The 21,406-nt window shown below is 38.5% G+C and overlaps 1 protein-coding gene across 1 annotated transcript in view; it reads left to right on the plus strand.

The window, feature by feature from the left end:
- The first annotated feature begins 199 nt into the window (after positions 1-199).
- The window catches only part of setx (senataxin), a 32,767-nt gene continuing 11,560 nt past the window's right edge, over positions 200-21,406 (plus strand). Inside the window, exons 1-13 of the mRNA XM_083563934.1 lie at positions 200-387; positions 10,387-10,586; positions 11,823-12,030; positions 12,459-12,568; positions 13,320-13,536; positions 13,868-13,987; positions 14,533-14,704; positions 14,905-14,998; positions 15,156-18,509; positions 18,774-18,870; positions 19,830-20,000; positions 20,200-20,423; positions 21,146-21,295. Coding sequence (XP_083420060.1) covers positions 10,389-10,586; positions 11,823-12,030; positions 12,459-12,568; positions 13,320-13,536; positions 13,868-13,987; positions 14,533-14,704; positions 14,905-14,998; positions 15,156-18,509; positions 18,774-18,870; positions 19,830-20,000; positions 20,200-20,423; positions 21,146-21,295 — 5,115 coding nt within the window. The 5' untranslated portion in view covers positions 200-387; positions 10,387-10,388. The remainder of the gene's footprint in view (positions 388-10,386; positions 10,587-11,822; positions 12,031-12,458; positions 12,569-13,319; positions 13,537-13,867; positions 13,988-14,532; positions 14,705-14,904; positions 14,999-15,155; positions 18,510-18,773; positions 18,871-19,829; positions 20,001-20,199; positions 20,424-21,145; positions 21,296-21,406) is intronic.

The raw sequence follows: 21,406 nt of genomic DNA on the forward strand, positions 1-21,406 counted from the left end.
AATCAAGGAGTTCTTTTTCCTGACCAATCAGAACAGAGCATCCAGCACAAAATAAATTAATTGAAACAAATAGATTGTGTCTGCTGGTGTAAATTAAACTGCGTTTTTAGTAAATTAGTACCTAAACCCTTTTCCGTTGATTGGCTTGAATTCGCAATTAGCGTTTCAGCTGAACGGCATTGATTGGCGCTTGAAAAACGGAAGAAGACGCTGTTTCCTGAGGCACTGCGGAAACACGGAAGCAGCGCGGTGACGTCACGCGTTCACCCGAGCTCTTTTGCAGTATGTGAATCAAAACACGCAGTTTACGACCCAGTTTTCCTTTCTTTCAAAATAAGGAGCATCACGAATGCAAATGAAATGAGTCTGAAAGCAGTCTGAAAGTCGGTAAGTAAATATTTTATTGTTGTTGGCGGTTATTAGGGTTCCTTATGCGCGGCGCTGCGTTTATCTCCACATACAATTTGCTAACAATGATTGTATTTGTTTAAAAGGCAGACCTGGTTAGCGCTATGGCTAAACAAATAAAATAAAATCTTTTTTCAAGTTGGTCATAACAGTGGTTTGGAGTAAGTAGAGGGTCTGACGTGTATAACCCGAGTTTCAATTTGAGCGTGGGTGCGTGCTCGGGCGCGCGCGGCTGTGTGTAAGCGCGGGCTCGTGCACGTGCGTCGACCCTACTTGTTTGCGCTTTAGCGCCTTTCTGCAGTCTCAGTCGCGTTAAAATGACGTAATACACGTTAGGCTGTCTTATACGAGCGTTATTCCTGTTTGCAAACATTTTCCAGATGCTCTTACACGCTGCCTAAACGCTAATACACGGACTGAGTAGTACACCTGCAGGCTAAAAAACTGTTTCCGGAGGCTGGTGGGATGGAACATGTCGCTTGCACGGTATTAGTCCGAGGCTGAAGTGTGTGGTTTTCAGGCATTGGACGCAGTCAGAATACACTCCCTGACCACATTATTAGCACCAACCATACACCTGGTCATCTAGCCAGTGATTTGGCAGCAGCTGAGCGTAAAATATCGGAGCTTTCTTACTTAATAAACTTGTACTATGAAGGTGGACATTGTTGCATTTCCATCGAGTGTCCACAGAAGTGCAAACTGCAGCCCGAGCTTTTTTATTTTTATTTTTAATATTATTTTTATTATTTATTATTTTTATTTTTTTCCCCTGCACGATGAAAGTGTGGTTTGCTGTTATTGAAGCCCATATGCATGACATTTCATTCCCTTGATTATGCTTTCTGAGATGGTTTTCTGTTCATCACGTTGATACAGAGTAATTATGATCAAACGATGCCGGATAGGACACTCAAAATGAACACACATTTTTACTAATGAGAAAATCCCCTAAAATGTCAAACCCTGATGTCCATTAAGCATGTTTTGATGGACTGTAATATTTACAGCTCTTGCACAAACGTGTTTTACTCTAAAACTCTTAAAACGGTTTTTAAACAAGTAAACCCAAATGTAGTATTACTATTTTTAGAAGAAAAAAAATCATGAACATCTTTATTTATAATTTTCTAATTGTATAACAAAAACAAGCTTTCGCCATTGTTTCTTTATCTGGGCTACAGAGGTGCCGCTCACCGAATGCTTGTGTTTTGCAAGAGATGACATTTGGCGTTATGGTGCCCTTTTAACTTTTTTTATTCCCGTGTTTGTCATGCATGAATGAATATACTGACTTCTCAGGGTACCACAAAAAAATCTAAGTGGGGATTTAGAATAACAGTAATGATTGCAAGAAATCATGTTCTTGAGGGGAACAGTAATAAATGTGTTGAAAAAGCAGGCAAGATTTCAAGTGGTGGCCAGGACAGAGGGTCATGAAGTAGTCATGCGTGAATAAACTTGATACTTTGAGTGAAAGTATAACTTTATAACCACTAAGTCACCATATATATGGACATATATTGTTACAGTAGGGCCCTTGAGGAATCCAACTAATTATGAGAATATAAAACTAAAATCATAAACTTTTTAAACTCTTTACAAGTCAGTTAAGTGAAGTATTTATTATAATTATTTAAAAAAATATTATTAAGTGTAGTTAAAGTTAAATGGACACGAGTACACTTTGGGTTTGGTGAGAGCATTTATTAAAGTGTTTATTACAATGCTTTCTGCTTATGTTTACCAAAAACAAGATATCATAATAATCATAAACAAGCAGCATGTTTGAGATGGATCATTTCATTTACATTTTTTAAATGTATTGAAAATATTGACTAACAATCAATGGTCAGAACAACCCGGTCATCTATAGCAGTGGTCCCCAACCCCTGGGCCATGGCCCGGCAACGATCCGTGGGTCAGTTGGTACCGGGCCGCACAGCAAGAATACATAACTTGCATTATTTCCATTTTATTTATTATTTGATTCTGAACGATGTTTTATTTTGGAAAATTCCCGAATTCTCTCCCCCCCCCAGCTGTCTATGACTCACTCTTGATGTATGTCATGATGCATCGGTCACATGACTTACCTACATCCGCTACCTTCTTAAAGGTGCTGCTCCGGCTGCTAACACATAATACATTACCGCAAAATTTAAACCCCCAAGCGAGCAAAATGAACAAAAAACACCACTGTGGATTCAGGTTTATTATTATATTTAGAAAATGCCAATTTTGATTCCGGTCGTATTATTATTTTGTTGCATTTATCCGCCACACCTTGAAGGCCGGTCCGTGAAAATATTGTCCAACATTAAACCGGTCCGTGGTGCAAAAAAGGTTGTGGACACTGATCTATAGTCTTTGAAATTAGAACACAGAATTTAAACACAATTTCTCCAAGAAGTATTTACCTTTAAATTTAAAAACTTTAAAGCTAACAAGAAGAAAGGAAATAAATTTCTAAAACTACTTTTACAATCTTTTGTGTACAAAATAATTAATGAGAGAGGACACATCCTTGATGTGACCCAGTAGATGATGCCAACCATTTAGAAAGACATTTACTCTCTCTCGCGCTCTCTCTCTCTCTGTGTAAAATCCAACCTGCAAGACTAAAACCCAACCCAAATTCATTTATAAGGTTCTCAACTAGCACAGATTTGAAAGCAGATAAAAATAAAAATAAATTCGTCATTTCGCAAATGTTTTCGTATTAAGTGCGAAAGAGTTACTATTGCACCTTGAAGGGGGTCTAGAGAACTTTGCATCCTTTGTGTAATTTCTCTCTACTCGTTTTTCCAAACATCAACTAGTGTCTTTACATTTTGCTTTTTTGGCACTGGAATCACTGTAGACTGCTTTCACTGTACAGGAACTTTTTGTTTTTAGAGATGACAAAAATGTAATAAATTATTGGTCCTGACTGCTTGAAACATTCCTTTAAGTAATCTAACCCTTATATTATGTTTAAAAGCTGTTCCTGCATCACCCACATAATAAAAAAAAAAAGACAACCATGCTCCAGGTTTATTCTACATGCATTATTCAAACCCTCGATGTCCTTTGGTGCATTTTTGCACTGAATCCATTCAAACCACAGTAATTCCATTATTCCTTTTCCTCTTATCCTGACCTGTGATTAAATGCATCCCCTCCCAAACAGAACCTAAATTCCCCATTCTCAAATTTAACCCCAAAATGTTCCTTATAGACTGCTTTCACCCTCTTAATTTCACAATTATTATTATTATTTTTTTAGCCTATAATTCTCAAATGGAAAATAGTCCATCCCAACAATGGACTATTTTTCTTTGTTGCATTCAGGGAAGCGCTTCTGCTCCTTGAAAGCAAACACAGAGAGAATGAGGAGGAGCTTCTTTCCACCATCCAGAGTGTAAACCAGGAAACATCCAGGCTCTCGTTCTCGACCTCTCTCTCTCTCAATCGTTACTTATTTCTGCACAACTTTTTTTTTTTTGCACTGTGACACTTTAACTCTGGACTTGAACAGCACAGTGCCACTTTATATCACACCATACTGCACATGGAAACTTTAAGGACAATCACACTAATCACTATATGGCAGATATTGGAAGTACAATTTACTCATACATGTATATACATTTATTTTTATATAGTTTATACTTTTCATTCATCTCCTTTTGTTCTGTTTTATTTTTATCTTCAATTCTATTCCTTTTCATGCTCAAATGCTGGACAGTCGCACAAAGCATTTCACTGCATGTCATACTCTGTATGTGTATGTGACAATGTCATTTGATTTGAACTGTATCTCCCACTTTAAAGGCCCTATTTCTTTCTCACAAGGATCTTGAGTCATTTGTCACAAAACATCAGAGAACTACAAATTACATCAGTTACTTCATCAGTGTCCATAAAAAAACAGTCCAAGCTTTCCATATAACCTTGTAAACGTAGCGTGGCATCCTCAGACCCATCTGTGCTTTTTTTTTTTTCTTCTTTTCTTCTCACGTTTTAGGACTGTTTTATGCACGGGAACAAGTAACACCATATTATAATCCGAGGTTCCCAAAGGTGGTTTACAAAACGACTTGTACGCTCTTTTAATCGATCCATAACACTAATCCAAAACTTTATCCTTATATATAGATAGATACAACTTTATTGCCATGGCATAGTACAGGTACACAGCAACGAAATGCAGTTTGGCATCTACCAGAAGGCCAAAAAAGTAACAGTAGTGCAGATAAATAAGTAGCACATTTACAGCATGTGATCTATAATGAAACATATGTACAGTGAATAAATATAAAGGCTATAGCAGTGCAGAGATGTGGACATTGTTGAGAAGTACAGGTGAATGGTTATAAGATTATGGCATTTAAGAAATGTGCAAGCCTACTATAAATAAACAAGTCTACTATATACGCACACATTATATATACATCAATATGAAATGTTGGGCAGAATGTACAGTAACGATATAAAGATCCATATAGATAAAAAATAGTGCAGATGTAATGAGGGGTAAAAGAGATACTATGTAATATGTACAATTATACATACAATGTACAGAAGTTATATACAGTGATCCAACGGTGTAGTGTAGAGTTCAGTAGTGTGATAGTGGATGGAAAAAAAGCTGTCCCTGAACCTGCTGGTTCTGATTGAGCTTTGCTCTTTAATAAAGTAAAAGCACTTCTTATCTGATTAATCGGTGGAGTAATTGTTAGAGTACTCGATTGCTAAAATAATGGATAGCAGCAGCCCTAATGGAAATTATGACATTTGTAAACAACCCCTCTCAATGTCCTCGCTTATGAAGGGAAAATCGGTATGGTTCATTCACCCTGCTGGACCACATGGTAATATTCCTACATCTTTCAATTCTGCATTAACCGTTTTCCCTTCAGGTATCGTATTTTTTTGGGTGGCTTGGTTAAAGAACTAAGATCGCGCCCCCCATAAAATAGCACGGTTTTCTTTTTTTGCCAGGTAACTTATGGTGTCTGTTAGTGTCGCATCCATTGACAAAAATTAACAAAGGTAATGCGTAATAACGCTTGAGTATTTGCTTGGCTATCAGTTACGGTGTTTGTAATGACGTTCATCATAGATTTAGCTGTGGATACCTCTGTAGGCGTTGATGCAGGTTTGGTTGTGTTGCAGGGGTTCACACAGACGTTTGAGTGAATTTACAAAGTACTTGCCTTCGAAATACAGTACATCAGAGTGTTGAAATCCAAAGAATTTCGCACGTACACAAGAATCCCCCCCCCCCCCCACGCACCCACTGCACACATCAGACTTTACTTTTCTACATACTGGTGGAGATGAACTGCTCCTGCTAATCTTTTCCAAACCACAGTGACCTGCATTCACAACAACCAGTGTTAAAATGCCTCCAGTCTGTTGAACAGTGTTAAACGTAATGTTTCGGAAGCAAGTCGTCCATTACTTCAGATTGCTGTATTTACCTTATTTAATTTCTTGATAATTGAAGAAAAAATCGCAAAAAACAGCTCATCATTTAGCCCTACGATTGCTTATGCGTGTAGATTGGTTTTGCAATCCTGTTTTTCCATGTTTTGGTATATTTGTGTTTCTATTTACAATGTATGTGTTGATTCAGGGCTAGGGCACGCTAAACACTTTAGGGACATTTCCAATTTATGTTCGTAATTTTTATTTTTTTTTAACTGCAAAGATAAACAAAAGACGGCCCCAATCTCGATCCTAAACATTAGGATCTGAAATCCAGTGCACTCTAATACTGGTATTTTTTTTTTTTGTGGCATGCCTAAACAAAATGCTCAATGACCGATTAATACCAGATCTTTACCAATCATCATCACAGGATATTGTCACTCCGCATTTCTTTCTCGCAATTCCAAACATTGGGAGAGATTTACACTTTATAAACGCAATAGAGTACAGTATTTGACCAAATTCATAGTTTAAAATGTTATTCCCAACATTCCTGAACATTCAGTCCCGCTGCGGAGTCCCGCAAAATTTAAGATAATCCGCAACTTCTCTTAGTTAGGTTCCAAATGAGAACCCGCAAATTTTAGATAAGAAAACCATTAAAGGATTTTATCGTAATTAAAGGGGTCAGTGAAATAGGGTACTGACCGGTGTTAGTGGGCCACTCCAGGGAGTGGGAGGAGAGTAAGATTTATGTTGTCTGTGTGTGCGAGTGATGACGTAGCTGGAGCAGTTTCAGAGAATAAATAGACTTTATATTCTGTACTGAACTCTCTTTAGATATGCCGTTATAAAGAGGACGCTGACTGGCACTGTGGAAAGAACGATTTATTCACTTTAAGACTATTGGACGGGAAAAAAGTTATTTACTAAATGTGTTCGTTATAGAAATTGGACACGGAAGAAAAATTAACAGGGGCGATAAGAAATTCGCAATAAGGATACGTAAAAGAAAAAGACGAATTCTTCTGAAAAGCGGTATGAATGAATTATAAATGTAAAAGTCCAGAGATTACGCTGAAGTCAAGAATAATATAAGGTAGTTAAAAGATTAACTACGGCGACCGCTCCAGTAGAAATATTAGGATTAAAATATCCGTTGTGTAAAGAATTGCTAGAGAAAATGTTTAACAAACAGCAAAACCGAACTAAAGAACTGATGACCAAATGGGCAAAAGAAGGAACAATCGAACCATCATTTTCTGAGGAAATGGAAATTTGAATAAAATCATAAGAGAAGAGAACTAAGCGCTTAAACGTAAAAAAAAAAAAAAAAAGGGAATACGAGGAAAAAGTAGTACTGGCACTGTTTAAGCAGGATGTGTAGATTAAGAAAAAGAAAAACTAACAATTAGTTGTTAAGAACCTACCAAAAAACAAATGGGAATCCTGTTTTGCCTTTAGATCGTTCTAAACGGACACGAACAGCATCGGAGACAATCTAAACGCAGTATGAAGGGGGAATGGGAGAAGGAACCATTAGACCAGTCATGAGGAAAAGGACATAGAAATACAGTGAGGGGACCAAAAATAGATTAAATAAACAAAAAAAAATAAATCCAAGATACAGATAAATACAAAAGAGCTAGAAGTAGATGAGAGGGGGGGGGGGGGGGAGAGAGAGAGAGAGAGAGAGAGAGAGAGAGAGAGAGAGAGAGAGAGAGAGAGAGAGAGAGAAGAAGTAGTAGCATTATCATTTAATGAAGAAAGGTGGTCAGATGAAGAGAAAAGGGAATCCTTTTCAGTTAAAGACCTTTGGCAAGACAGGACCTTGAGGGGCCGATAGCTCGCCTCCCGGATACCACGAAGAGTCGCTGGAAACTGGATTCAAACTTTTGAAGAAGAAACGATGGACAAACTGCTGGATGTTGTAGAACATTAAAGTCCTTCTAGCAAAAATTAAGATAGACAAAAATGACTGATTCTCCAAGCATCAGACCTCATGAGCGCTTTGGACTCCTGTTATATGGATGGGACTGTTTTTGAAGCATTCCAAACTGCAGTGTGGCAAACATTATGTGCAGAATACTCAACCAGAGTCGATCCCAAAGCATATCAATAAGAGATCAATTGGGGGAAACAAGAGCCCAGATACCTACAGGGAAACCGTGAATAAATACATTGTTCAGGAATGCATTTGATGATGCGCAAACTAGTGGATGTGGTTGGACTAAACTCAACTACAGCTTGAAAAGTTAATTAACAAACAGAAGAAAAAAGGTAGAAATTATGGTTAATAAAAAAAAAGCAGTGGAACAAATGATACTTACTGCAAGTTCTCCACCGTCAACAGTTCAAGTTACTCAATCTTCAGCAAATCAAACGACTCCATCTGCCATAATCCCTTCATATATTTGTCAGACCACAGCACTGAAAAAAGGCAGACTTTCCTTAAGATTTCCCTGGAAAATGCTGGAAATGTGGGCCGCTGGATCACAGCAGATAAAGACGCCAGTTGTGGGGACGCCCCGCGATTTCTCTGCCCGCTTTAGAGCAGAAGTCGCATGGCTCATGGCTGATCGTACCTCAGCCATGAAAACTCTTCCAAGAATCCAATAAGTTTTTTTTAAATGTCTTTTGGCACATTTATTTATGTTTTCACTGACTGATATAGAAAGATGGTCCTCGGTGTGTCTGTCGCTCTCCCTCTCTCCAACGCTTTTTTTTATTAACACGTGTGTGATCAGCGGAAGAGTTGGGTGGAGATGGAGACTGTTTGGAAAAGTCTGATATTTTTAGTTCCAACATGTTTTTTTGTGATGGTGAGTTTTGTTTTAACTGCCCGGTTATTTTGGCGCTTTAACACGGCGCATGTGTCTTAGTTTATTACGTCAAGAAATTATATGACAGGCCATTACTTACAGAACACGCACATAGTCATAACATGCGGATTATTCGCTCAAAGTGTAAATTTATATGGTCGCAGGTGGCGAAAAATTACTCGCAATTTATTATTTTTTTAGTCGCAGTCTGGAGCCCTGCAGGGGCATAAAAAATAAACACGGGTTAGGGTTCTCTTAAAAGGAGAAAATCCGTACACTTCTGCATATCGATGGAGTGAATGTTAGAAGGATGGACGGAATGAAGACATTTGTTAAAGTCTGCTGAATTAAGTAGAACAGTTAAGTAGATCATATCAATTAAATTGGCACAAATTTAAAGTCATTACAATGACTAGGTGTATTGCATTCATTTGATTTATTCTATTTGAATTAAAATATAATTTTATATATTATATAACCAAGCAGGCATTTTATTGAAAAGTAAAAAAAAAAAATTTTAACTGTTGAAATGTTGTGTCAAAATTGGTTGTCGTTTATTATGCTTTGCATTTCTTCCCCCAACCCCTACTTTAAAATGGGTCAATTTGACCTGCAACATAGCACGAAGGTTAAAGACATGTAAGGTCAAGTCCCACCAGAGTTATGGTCTCACAGATGTAAAATCCGCAAAACCTATAATAGTACAACTCAAACATGTTGTAGGCCTGGAAATTTTACCCTTTACCCTTTGTGACCCGAGAAAGCAGACATTAGAAACCTTATTGAATAGGGGTCCCTGGTGGGAGAAGCCGAAAAAGTTTTTAGAAACATTATTGAACATTTAGTGAACTAGTTTTTGTAACACTCCAAGTGCTTCTGCAATAAAGACTGTTAAAGCCAGATGGTGACTTCTATTTTTTTTTATATATACATCTATATGTGTATGTATGTATGTATGAGAGTGAGAGAGAGAGAGAGAGAGAGAGAGAGAGAGAGAGAGCTCACCCATGTGCACCTTCCTCCAGTTTAATACGTCACCCTTTGCTTCTCCTTTAATCTTTTATCCACCACTGTCATTTCAGAGGAACTATAAATTTGTTTTGATGCAAACAATAACTTTGGGAGCTTCAGTTCCTTATAATTTTTCTCAGACAAGTCACTCTGTTGGGATCATGTCGTTCAAATTTGTCTCTTCTTGATTGCTTTAGTACTATTAAACCTTTTACCTGCCTACTTTGGATCTAATCAATGCTCTTGTCTGCAGGAATGACTGTTGCGTAAATGAGCATATTATGTTGCCGCTATCTGAACACCCAATGTAAATGCTGCTGTTTGGAATAGATGGTCATATTCGATAAGTGTCCTGACTTCACACAATCTTTTTCCTACATGTGATTTGATCTGAAAACAAGTCAGAAAAGAAACATCTCCTTATACAGCAGCTGATCAACTGGATCAGAAATTTTTTTTGTCTGAGCAGGTTTGCGTTATTCTTTACTTGTTTTGTTTTTTTCTACAAAAGACGATCTTCGATTATTCACTACTAGAATGGGCAGGATTCGAAATTATGTAACAGCCAACAGTCTCTGTGTACTAACACAATGTGTACATTTTATTTATAGTTTTAAATGAGAAACTAGCTGTTTGTATGGTCACAAATCTCAGTGTTCCTGTAATAAGTACCTTTTTTTTTTTTTTTTTTTTTTTTTTTTCCCTCCCCTCATTCTTTTATACACAGTTATGGAGACGTGCGTGTGGTGTATCCAAGCAAATGAATCGAACGATGGCGATGAGGCCGTCAAGGCGGTGCTACAGCGTTACTGCGCCGGTAAGATGACGCCACAGGAAATGCAAGATGCTAATAAAGACCTCCTGTATTGCCTGGAGTGTGTGGCGGTGTACCACGAAGCAAGAGAGACGGTCCCAGCACTGCACCAGGTACAATCCCACTGCAACCAAAGTTGCATTTTTACACTGCTTAGTGTATACAAGACATTGAGAAGCGAGAGGGAACTACACTACACTATACACGTGAAAGTTCAGCCCTATACTGCATGAGGTGCTCACATAGCATGCAAATGGGTCTCCGCACTGCACAAGGTACAAATGCTGTGATGAGTAGCGAGCATTCGCACTGTATAAGTGACACGACGCTCATAAACGCGAACTACACTTAACAAAGGGGATGAGGGTGTTCACACTCTGCAAGAGGTATACACACACACACACACACACACACACGCACCCCAAACTGTCTTGCCTTTGCGTGACATTTAGAAGACGCCCTTGTCCAGAGCGACGTACAAAAGTGCTTTGAGTCACTAGCAATAAATAAATCTACACTGGAAAGCATAAAAAAGGCCAAATTGACAAAATCCTAGGCTACGTCCTACCTAATCTGGATACATTTGAAAAACAGCGTTTCCCCAATTTTTTTAAATAAATTTTTATTTTTTTAAATACATTTTTACACAATTTAGTGAAAAAGAGAAAAAAACCCACATCATTCACTTTGCTACCGACACGGGTCAAAAAGCGAAAAGCGGTGTGTGAAACGTTGAGCAGAGCTCTAAATACCAAAATAGAGGAGTTTTTTTTTTTTTAATTGTTCCAACAGCTTTTAACGCTGGATGTTTTACGCTGGATGCCCTTCCTAACGCAACCCTCCCCAATTTATCCGGGCTTGGGACCGGCACTAAGAGTGGCTGGGGATGGTTCCCTGACCGGGAATTGAACCCGGGTCGCAGCGGTGGGAGCGCTGCATCTTAACCACTAGACCACCAGGGGACCTAAACTAACAGAAGAAAAAAATTGCTAAATACAAGTGAAAATAACAGCTGGATATGCAAATCTATGATGATTAAAAAGCATGTGAATATGATCATAAAGATGAGTCATTTAGATATGATGTTTCTTTAAAAGGTAGCTTTATGCAGGGGATGTTTTAAGCAGGAAGGTCAAATTGGTTCTTAAAGCTTAATGCTGTTCACTGTTATCGATATGTGAATGAAAGAACAGGAAGTTAAGAAGAACGTTGTACTCTTGGGTGTTAGCAGTGCTGTTTGTTGTTTCTTTATCCAGTTCTAGTCGTCTCAGAATTGTGTGTGTAAATAATATTTCTGACAAGTGCATTAATGGAGGGGAACAAAAATTACTGTCCATTTTCTATTTCAGCGTCTTTGGGAATTGGAGACGTCTCGGCTGCTCGAAGTGTTTCGGGAAATGTTGGAGGTCGACGTGGACGATCATGACCTGTACTTTGTCGAAGAAGGCCATGAGTTACCGGTCTCAAAGTTTACAGCCGAAGAATTTCTCAACCAGCTGAGATTTGCGCTCATGGAAGTGCTGAAATATCCATACCTTCTGTGCCACCAGGAGCTCTGTAAGTTCTCCTTGAAAGTTTTTGTTCAACAGTTAACTTTTCTCTAATGGCTGCAACTAAATTCCTGACCAAAGGACTTATTTAAATTTTTTTTCATTTTTATTGTTGATTAAAACTTATTTCGTTGAAATTTTCTTTTAAATTGCCGTTAATGTTTTTGTTATTATTTGTTTTTTAATAATTGTTTAGTTTTTTTAAGTGAAAGAATTATCCTCTAATATCTAATGTCTTCTAAAATTTGCTTGTTGATGTAAAATATTGAAACTTAAAAATGTTCATCGTTGCCACGCCCACACACAACCAGGTTTTATTTGCTTTGCCAAACAGCCTTATTTACTATCGCTAGAGAAGCTGACAAGCAAGATAAATGCTTGTCAAATAGAAATGTTACTTTCTTCTTAATCGCCTTATTTCTTTCTATACTCCAGGTCAAATGGTGGTAAAAGTGTTATGCAAAATGGAGGATATGAATAATCCTCTACCAGTGCATGAGCGCTATCAGGGAATTTACCTGCTCATGGTGCACCCAAACGAAAAGGTAAGCCTGTATACTGTTTGGGAAATGTATTGGTTAATGTTTAATCTCCATATTTTGTTCAGCTGTATTTCTATATATTTTCCCCTGCTTTTATCAGTGTGGATTCAAATTATTTTTTCCCCCTCACCACATATGTAAAAAAAAAATATTCTGAACTATTGTTCGGAGCAGTTAACATGGTCAGGCTCATGCATGTAAATATGGATCTAGAAATAGTGCAGAATCTTTATTAAATCTACAAACAAAAAAAAATCAGATTTTCATATTTTTGGAAAATACTGTATATTGCATGTTGAATTGCCATCCTTCTTAAGGTTCACAGCAAAGGTGTTGTGTGCCAGTTTCAAAAACAAACAAGTCCCTTTTTATAGGCATTGAAGACCAAGTAATTTTCCATCTTCTATCAAAGCTTGGAGTCAAATTCACACAATTTAAATGTCACTATGCACAAGAAAATTTTCTTCAATTCATAAATTCAGCATTGTTAATTTGCTGTACGGTTGATTCTCTACACCCTTCATCAATAAGAAATTGTGGATTTGTCTTAATGTATAAACTAAATAGCTCTTTTACAAAATACTTTCTTGTTATTGAATGCTTAATCGACAAACATCCTGACAACCATCTTCTAAATTCTAGAGAAAAACCTTTTCTGAACAATGTGCTTACTCTGATTTATGGGTGTCTTTCTATGGTCTTTGGCCTATGCGGACCATCTATTTTTCAAAATGTTGTCCTTCTCCTCTCTTAGGTGCGTCGCTGGGCAATAGCGACTGCCAGGTCTTTGGGCAGAGTGGACAGAGATAATTATTATGATCTTCAGGAGGTCTTCTCCTGCATGTTCTACATCATTGATTTAGGAATTACTGTGGACTTCATAAATGTGGATGACCAGTACTGCTCTGGCAAGCTCAATATTCTACCTCCACATCTCTACGACTCCAAAAATAAGAAGCATTACTGGCTAGGTATGCTGTGTGTGACCACAACCATGTTGCTATAAGGATGTTTCCTTAAATCTCACACGTACACACATGCATGCATACATAGATATTTATTAATACATGCAATGATCTAGATCACCTTTGAATGATCAAAGATGCTGTAAAAATGAGAATTACGAAACATGTCACTAGCACAAATGAACATGAGAAAAATCCAACAAACTAGGCAATATTGTTGGCAATATTGGAGCATACTTTATATACAGTCTGCAATATTGGGGCACTGAAGAGCTTTGCTGAAATGGGGGTTGCAGAGATGTTTCTCCCAAACTAAAATCATCATGTCCTTTTTCAGGTATCTGTATGTTGCTGATGCAGCTGGACTCGCAGGCCATGGACTCTTTGTTAATGGGGCCAGAAGGGCAAGCCAGCATTCCTCAATGCATTATCAATACCATGAATGATTGTAATAAAGGTAAAGCACAACCACAATCTGGTTTTTGAAATCAACACTTGTATATTTTTTTTTAAAGACAGCAGATGGTACATGTGCCTGAGACATGACATTGTACAACCCGATTAATGGCTGCACATTTAAGCTTTTATAGACTCGTACACTATATTCACTGGAACTATGTTAAGTGTGGCGTTAATTTACTTATTCGTGTTTAGGGAAAATGATAGTAAGATCATTCAAAAATCTAAAAGTTTATCGAAAATTTTCGTTTTGTAACGCGCCAAGGAATGGCAGCACAAGGCTGCACACACAGTCACAGGGAGCACCGACCTTTATAAGTCAGTATGCCAAAAGACATCGTCTTATGTACATCGGGAGTTGAAACACGTGTTAATTTCCAAAAAGCTGAAATTTTAAAATCAAACAAATTGCACCAGTATAATGCATACTCAATCACCAGTCAATTTAGACAATGCCAAAAGAATGCTGTTTGGGGAGAAGATGTAAAAATTTACCAAAAATTTTGAATGTTTTATGGACATGTTTTCCCTTATTGTTTTTAGATGACCCCGGATCAGATCCCTTCTGGCCCTCTTTGCACTGTTTCTTGGTCATTCTAGACCGTCTTGGCTCGAAGATTTGGGGTCAAATAGAACCACTAGATGCTTTCCAGGCCATCACTAAAGCAAGCAGCTACATGGCTGAAATTGAAAATATCCGACAGAAAACTGCAGGGTATGGGGCAGCTATCTGGTTTTGTAACATTGTTATAATAAAGTAATACTGCGTTTCAGTTCAGAATCGATTTTCCAACTTTAAATTAGGTTTTTGTAGCAGTTTTCACCAGGCACCCTTTTTTGGGATGTAGGATTATTTGTTTTTTGTATTTGTTTTTTAATTCCAAGATGTTCTTTGTTCTCTAATATTGAATTCAGGACAAGAGTGAAGGTAGAGCCTGAGAATGATGATGACCTAATATCCTGCAGTCAAATTGTCTATGGCTGCTATGCAACGGAGCGAACAAGTAGAGTAAGGAAATTTTCTTAAATGAGAACGCTAGTGATCAACACGTTATTAATTGTTGCCTAAAAAAAGTAATTTTGTACCATTTTGTTTATTTATGGAAAACCAAAAATTGTAACTGTCTCCACTCCGCTTTCTCTTCCATGTTTGCTGTGACCTGCAGTCATCAGACTGGTCATCTGGCAATAATGACACCAGTGGCAATGAGATTTTTGAAGAAATGAGCTGCCTGGTTAATGTTTTGCAGACTGAAATGGGCCAAGGCATGCGTGTATACGGGAGCACCTTTCTTTGGTTCATTCCTTTTGTTCGCTCGATCATGGAGTTGAACATGCTTAATAGCATCTACATCGGGGAAGTTATTCACTATCTGGATAACAACATCAACATCAAGGATTTGCTCTATGGGCGGACACACACATGCGATAAAGTCACGGAGTTCTTCATCCGCATCCTTTTGGATATAATTAAGCTGCACCTAAGTAAAGGCTGCATGGAAATGCTGTCCTATTTTACCCATATATGGGTAGATATCGTAATGCAGTGTGCCACCCTTTCTGATGACCTTTATAATACCAGAGTTCAAGATCGGAGAGGGGTCAGTTCACTTACTTCGCATTATGCTCGAGGGACCCATATGCCAGCAATTGGTATCGGCGCAATGAGTCACGCTTGCATTAAGTTGATTCGCTCCATCTTGAAAGAAGGGGGACGAACAGGAACAGTTCCAGAGTCTGCACATTTTCTGGACCTAATTAACAAACACTTACGTGTCTCTGCTAGAGGGTGGAATCTTCCCAAACCAGAATATGAGAATCTTAAGAAATGCTTAGTCAAGCTTGTGAAAGCCATATCCGACAGGCCTGTTTCAAATGATGTTTTATGCGCTCCACCAACACCACCATCCGATCCGTCAGAACATGTAATTTCCTTTACAAACTCCGCACTGCAATTACCTCTGCAGCAGCCGCAAACCAAAGACGCAGAGGTTGGTCCGAGTGGCCCTAGGGATACAGTTCATTTTATTAAGGATGAACCACTGTTTGATGATGAATGTCAAATTAGATGTGACGAAATTAAATCAAAGAACGAACCTCCTAATCCAATACCGATTTCAGAAAATAAACCTCCTCTTAAGATAAGCCAGTTAACAGCAGACAAGGAAAAAATGCAGGAAATCAAATCAAAGTTGAATGAAGGTCAGAAACTTTCCAGGATACAAGCCATTGCTAAGAGAAGATGTGAGACTGAGGATGAACGAGGTGAATGCAGTGGCTTGAAAAAGATTGAACATTCCTCAGGTGTCAGTCCTCAGAGCTCTGTTCGCCAATCTAAGGTCCAAGACTCTGCATCACTTAGCAAGTGCAGGAAAAGGGATTTAAACGACGATGATGACCAGCCTCTTGATGTTTTCAGGCGTCAGCTGAAAAGATCTCGAAAGTCTGCTGAAAAGCATTATGCCCAACCGTTGTTCAGCAGTGATGATGAATCTTCGAACGAAAAAACGGCATTAGAAAACAGGGTAGTACCTGGTCCATCTTTGGACTTTGAATTTGCTAAGAGCCCAGGCCGTGTTTTTGATGATTTTAGTGACTCACAAGTATTTGAGTGTGAAACCCAAGAAGACATTGCATCTGCCTGGGATGAGCCGCAACTTGGCGTCCCAATTGTGACCAAAAAGCAGAAACTTGGCATTGAGTCCAAAGCACGTGTTATTTATGATGTGGAGCCCATGGGGACTCAACCCATCTCAGACCAAGACATTGAGCAAGCCTGTGTGCAAGTGGAGGCTCAAATCCATCAGCACCAACAGCCACAGGAACCAACTTCATCCAGCATGCAAGTGCCACCAAAACCATCTTCTGATGAGAAATCTGGATTTATTCAGTCCAAGCACTCTGAAAAACACACTGAAAAACATGGCCGAATTGATAAAGTCAAGCAACAGCTGAGCAGAAAACCTCCTATTACTGAAGCCCCGATTCAGACAGTCAAGAAACATTGCAGGCTACTTAAAGCCATATCTCTAGAGCCTGTAAAACCATGTTCTTCCACAATGGCTTCATCCTCTACTGCTTCCTCCTCGAGAGGCTCTTCTGTGCACTCTGTCGTGCGTTCACTATCCAAACCTGCTATAGTGCCTCCAAAAAAAGATCGCGTACGTGTTGCACCCGAATGTGCACCAGAGCTTTTAGGGTTGAAAAAGAAGGAAAGGAAAGCTTTTGAGCTTTCCCAGCGTTCCTCTACCATAGTAGCTCAACTTCGATCACATGGCCAGAATATGAATATTGAGCAACAACAGAAGTCAAAAAGAGTCCGTCAAAAGAAGGCCGTTGTGAAGAAAGGGAAGAAGTTGCTTTCCTCACAAGATTTGCAATACTATAGGCAGACTGCTGCTGTTGTCAAATCAAATAAATGTCCTGTGCCAGATACCTTTCCCAAATCAAAATCTGAAAGCATGGATGAGCCAAGCGACGAGGAAGATGATTACAATTTCCTTCCCTGTTCTCAGCCCGACCCTGACCAAAGGATAGACAGTAAAATGGGTGTCAATCAGGTCAATACTAGTTTGTCAGATAACAAAAATGAAGTAAATAATAAGGTGGAGAATCGTAAAAGTAAGGAGTTGAGCTCCTTTCAAACCAATGCTGGTTGTGGTTCAACGGCAGAGGGTGCAGAAGCCATAGATGAAAACCAAGATGATAATGAATGGACATACCTTACCCAAAACGAACCAACAGACATGGAGTTATGCTCACAAATGGAGCAAATTGAGGATTATGGCAAGAATTTAATGATTCAAGGCTGTGCACGCATGGAATCTGGCAATCAACCAAATCTTTTTAAAGAAAAAACGAATGAGCCTTTTAATCCTGGTAACAAGCCTCAGAAATCCATCGAGATATCTACAAATGACCAAATGTTCGTAAAACCGAGCATGTCGACAGAGGGTCCGAAAAAAACAAAGCCTTCGACGACGAAAATCTACACATCAAGTTCCCGCAGTGCCTCTTTGGCTAAAGAGATTGGAAAAGTATCAAACCCTCCACCTCCTGCTCATTTTGCTAAAGCCAAGGTTGCAAGACCACCACCGGCAATGCCACCCCCACCCCCACCTCTGAAATCCACAACACAGGCCGAGTTTCGCCAACCTCTCCCCCCTAGACCCACCCCGCATACTCTGAATCAGGCTTCCAAGTCACCACTTTCTCTTGAAACTCCTGCTCCCTATGTACCTTCCTTTAAAACCTATTCCAGACCAGAAACACCGTCATCAATTCGAACACCAACTGTGGCTCGAGATCGAAGGTCTGAACATTCTCCAATGTTCGATCCATCCTACCTGAAGCAGGCCATTTTAAAGTGGGAGTACTGCATGTTCGAGAACTATACAGCGTTTGGGACACCCAAGGACTTGTGTCCATTCCCCCTTAAGGAAGTGCCAACAAATTTCTCTAACCACAAGGAGTACTTCGAAATATTTTACCCCCTATTGCTTATTAATACGTTTGAGGAGGTGAGTTTTTATTTATTTTTTTATTTCACTGTACACAATGTTTCTACAATTTTCTTGCTGAATTCGATGCATTCATTTTTAAGAGTAAAAGTTTAAGCTGTAACCACTATACACAACCATAGATCTTTTTTGTTATTGAAACCAAAAGGCCTCATATTCCTTCATTCCTTGTTTATTACCTTTTAATTTGCCTTTCAAATTTCTTTTTTTTTTGTTTGAAAATAGTTCTAATAGTGGTTTTTTTGTTTTTTTCTCCCTCTTTAGATGGCCAATAATTGGCTTACCGATAAGAACATCAAAATAGAACTCAAGATCCAGCACTTTGATTACATCAGTCGCATTGCCAGTGCGAGCTTCACAGGTGCATTCGTCTACAAATTCGTTTACAAAGAATTTTGCATGCACATCAAGCACTGAACACTTGTTCCCATCCTGTTATTAAGCCGGTCAGTCATATGGTAGCATTGCATTGCTTAAGATCTGACAGATACGGGTCACATCATCAATTAATAATCACATTAAATATCAGAATAGTTGCTGGTGACAAATGGGCTGGTTTGTGTATTTCAAAGCCAGCTCACAGCTAACAATCTGAAGTTTAAACAGAACATTGAAGAAGAACAAGACCTTTTTGTTTGGTGTGGTCACAGAAGAATCACCAGTCTGGTTTGTGGTGATTTTCAGGATTGATGTGGTGGATGGGCTTTAAGGTTCTTCCGATCTTTGACTCTCTAGTCTTCATGAGCTTGTCCTCTGTAGCCCAAGATTCCAGTTTTCAGTGTTTTCAATGGCCCTCCCTGTGGTCTTTTGGGGCAGTAGTCTTTCTACCTTAATGTTTGACGAAGTACACAAACGATGTATTTGAGTAAAGGTCACGATACAGTAGGTAAAATATTAATTCAATAAAAGTGTTCTTTTTTGTTCTTTTACAGAAGTAAACATTGAAAGAATTTGCCCTTAACATGTACTTAAGTGTCCAAAGTACAATGATTTATTATGGCTATAATGTTCCAATTATCATTTTTGCTTAATCAACTCGGCTTGTGTAAAAAGTCTGTTACTCCTAGCGCAACGATCTATTAATAGAATGGTAGTTAGTCAAGCACTGATATCTATTAAAATTATCATGAGCCAAATAACTTTGTTTTAACAACACCGAAATAAGATCATAGATCACTTTTCCCCCGCTGTGATGTTTGATGTGATCTTTTACTAAAGCTCTTGACCTGTATCTGTCTGTGTTCTGTAATGCTGCATATGATTGGCTTTTTTTCTGATGCTATACATATCTAACTGGAGCGAAATGTGTTTATTGTGTAGCCAGCCTTAATCCTGAGCAGGAGAAGAAGCAGTTGTATCCTAAAGAAGAAGACCTTGTACTCCTCTGGCTGCCGGCGAACGTAGGCGCATATGCGAACGACGAACCGGATTCCACGGAGACGACTGTCCACTTTGGATGCGTGTCGCGATACACCGTGATGAGCAATGAAGGTCTGTGTTTGTTGCGCATGTTGGTTTTAATTATGCAATAGTAATGCTATTGGATTCCGATTTGAGAGTAAGAAGGGTTTGTTTGTGTATACGCACTTTTTGTATACACGCCTGTGAGCAGTAGACAGCGAGAATCTACTAATACTCATGAACAGGATGTATTTTGGAATATATTTTAAAAAAATTTTTTCACTTGTAGGGCAGCCCTCCACACTGAAACTTATCATTCAGACTCGTGGTAACGTGTCCTCTGTTAACACCCAACCTGTACGCTGTGAAGTGATTGGCTCCCTGATCAGTACGCTGCGGGAGTTCCGAGCACTGTGTTTGCTACAGAGGAGCAAGATGTTGGATCCAGTGATCAAGCCAGACATCAAGTATTTTGCACCCTGCCTAGACAATCTCCCAAGCCTAGATTTGCCTGTAAGTAAATGATGAGCATCCCTAGGTTAGAGCACAGTTGGTTCTGGAAGTTCTTTTGGCGTTCATCGTCATGGATAGATATCAACAAAAGTAATACATTTAATAAAAAAGTAAAAATGGCAAGTAAAAGACCGAGATCAGAATTGGTGGTTGTGATGCCAAAAGATTTTGACATTATGACTGGTGATTTGAAAAACACTATCCCCTTCAGCAGCAAATGAACATGTTGTCCTTAAAGTTGATGTGTTAAAAGCAGTAAATTAGGCAAGTGGTCATAATGTTATAACTGATCAGTGTACCCTCTTAAACAAACCATGTAACACTCGCTTTAAAATAAATAAATAAATAACATTTAGTACAAATCAAGTTTTACTTGCCTGACAGCCATGTTCATTGCTCACTTTGGCAGTTTTCTTAGTGTGTGTAACTATTGTGCATAACAATCTCATTGTGTGTAATTTGTGTGATTTATATCTAGTGTGTTTAAAAAAAAAAAAAAAAAAAAAAATTGTATACATTCAAATCAAATTCAAATCACATTGTAGTGTTCAGTGGTGTCCTGGGTATAGTGAATTCAGAAATTAATCAGACTATTCATTTAACATTAAATGTACTTTTTTAGTGAACGTGGCACCAGACACCATATTTTTTTAAATTGCAAGAGATTCCCTGCTAGTCTAATATAATATTTAATTAATTGTAAATGTCTTTTCTTCCTTTAGGAATATAATGGAGACCAGGCCCGAGCAATAAGCTGTGGTGTTGCGATGGTGAAAAGGAAGCAAAATACCCCAAAGATATTGTTAATACATGGGCCACCAGGGACTGGCAAAAGCAAAATCATAGTTGGGATGCTGCACAGACTTCTCTGTGTATGTCTTTATTTTTATTTATTTATTTTTTAAATTTAGCTGAAATGTTCTTACAAAATGTTCTGCTATTTACTCTCATCCCTTTCCATATATCTACATATCTCTATAGGA

This window comes from Silurus aristotelis (genome assembly GCF_946808225.1).
Source record: "Silurus aristotelis genome assembly, chromosome: 16".
In the NCBI taxonomy this organism is placed as follows: domain Eukaryota; kingdom Metazoa; phylum Chordata; class Actinopteri; order Siluriformes; family Siluridae; genus Silurus; species Silurus aristotelis.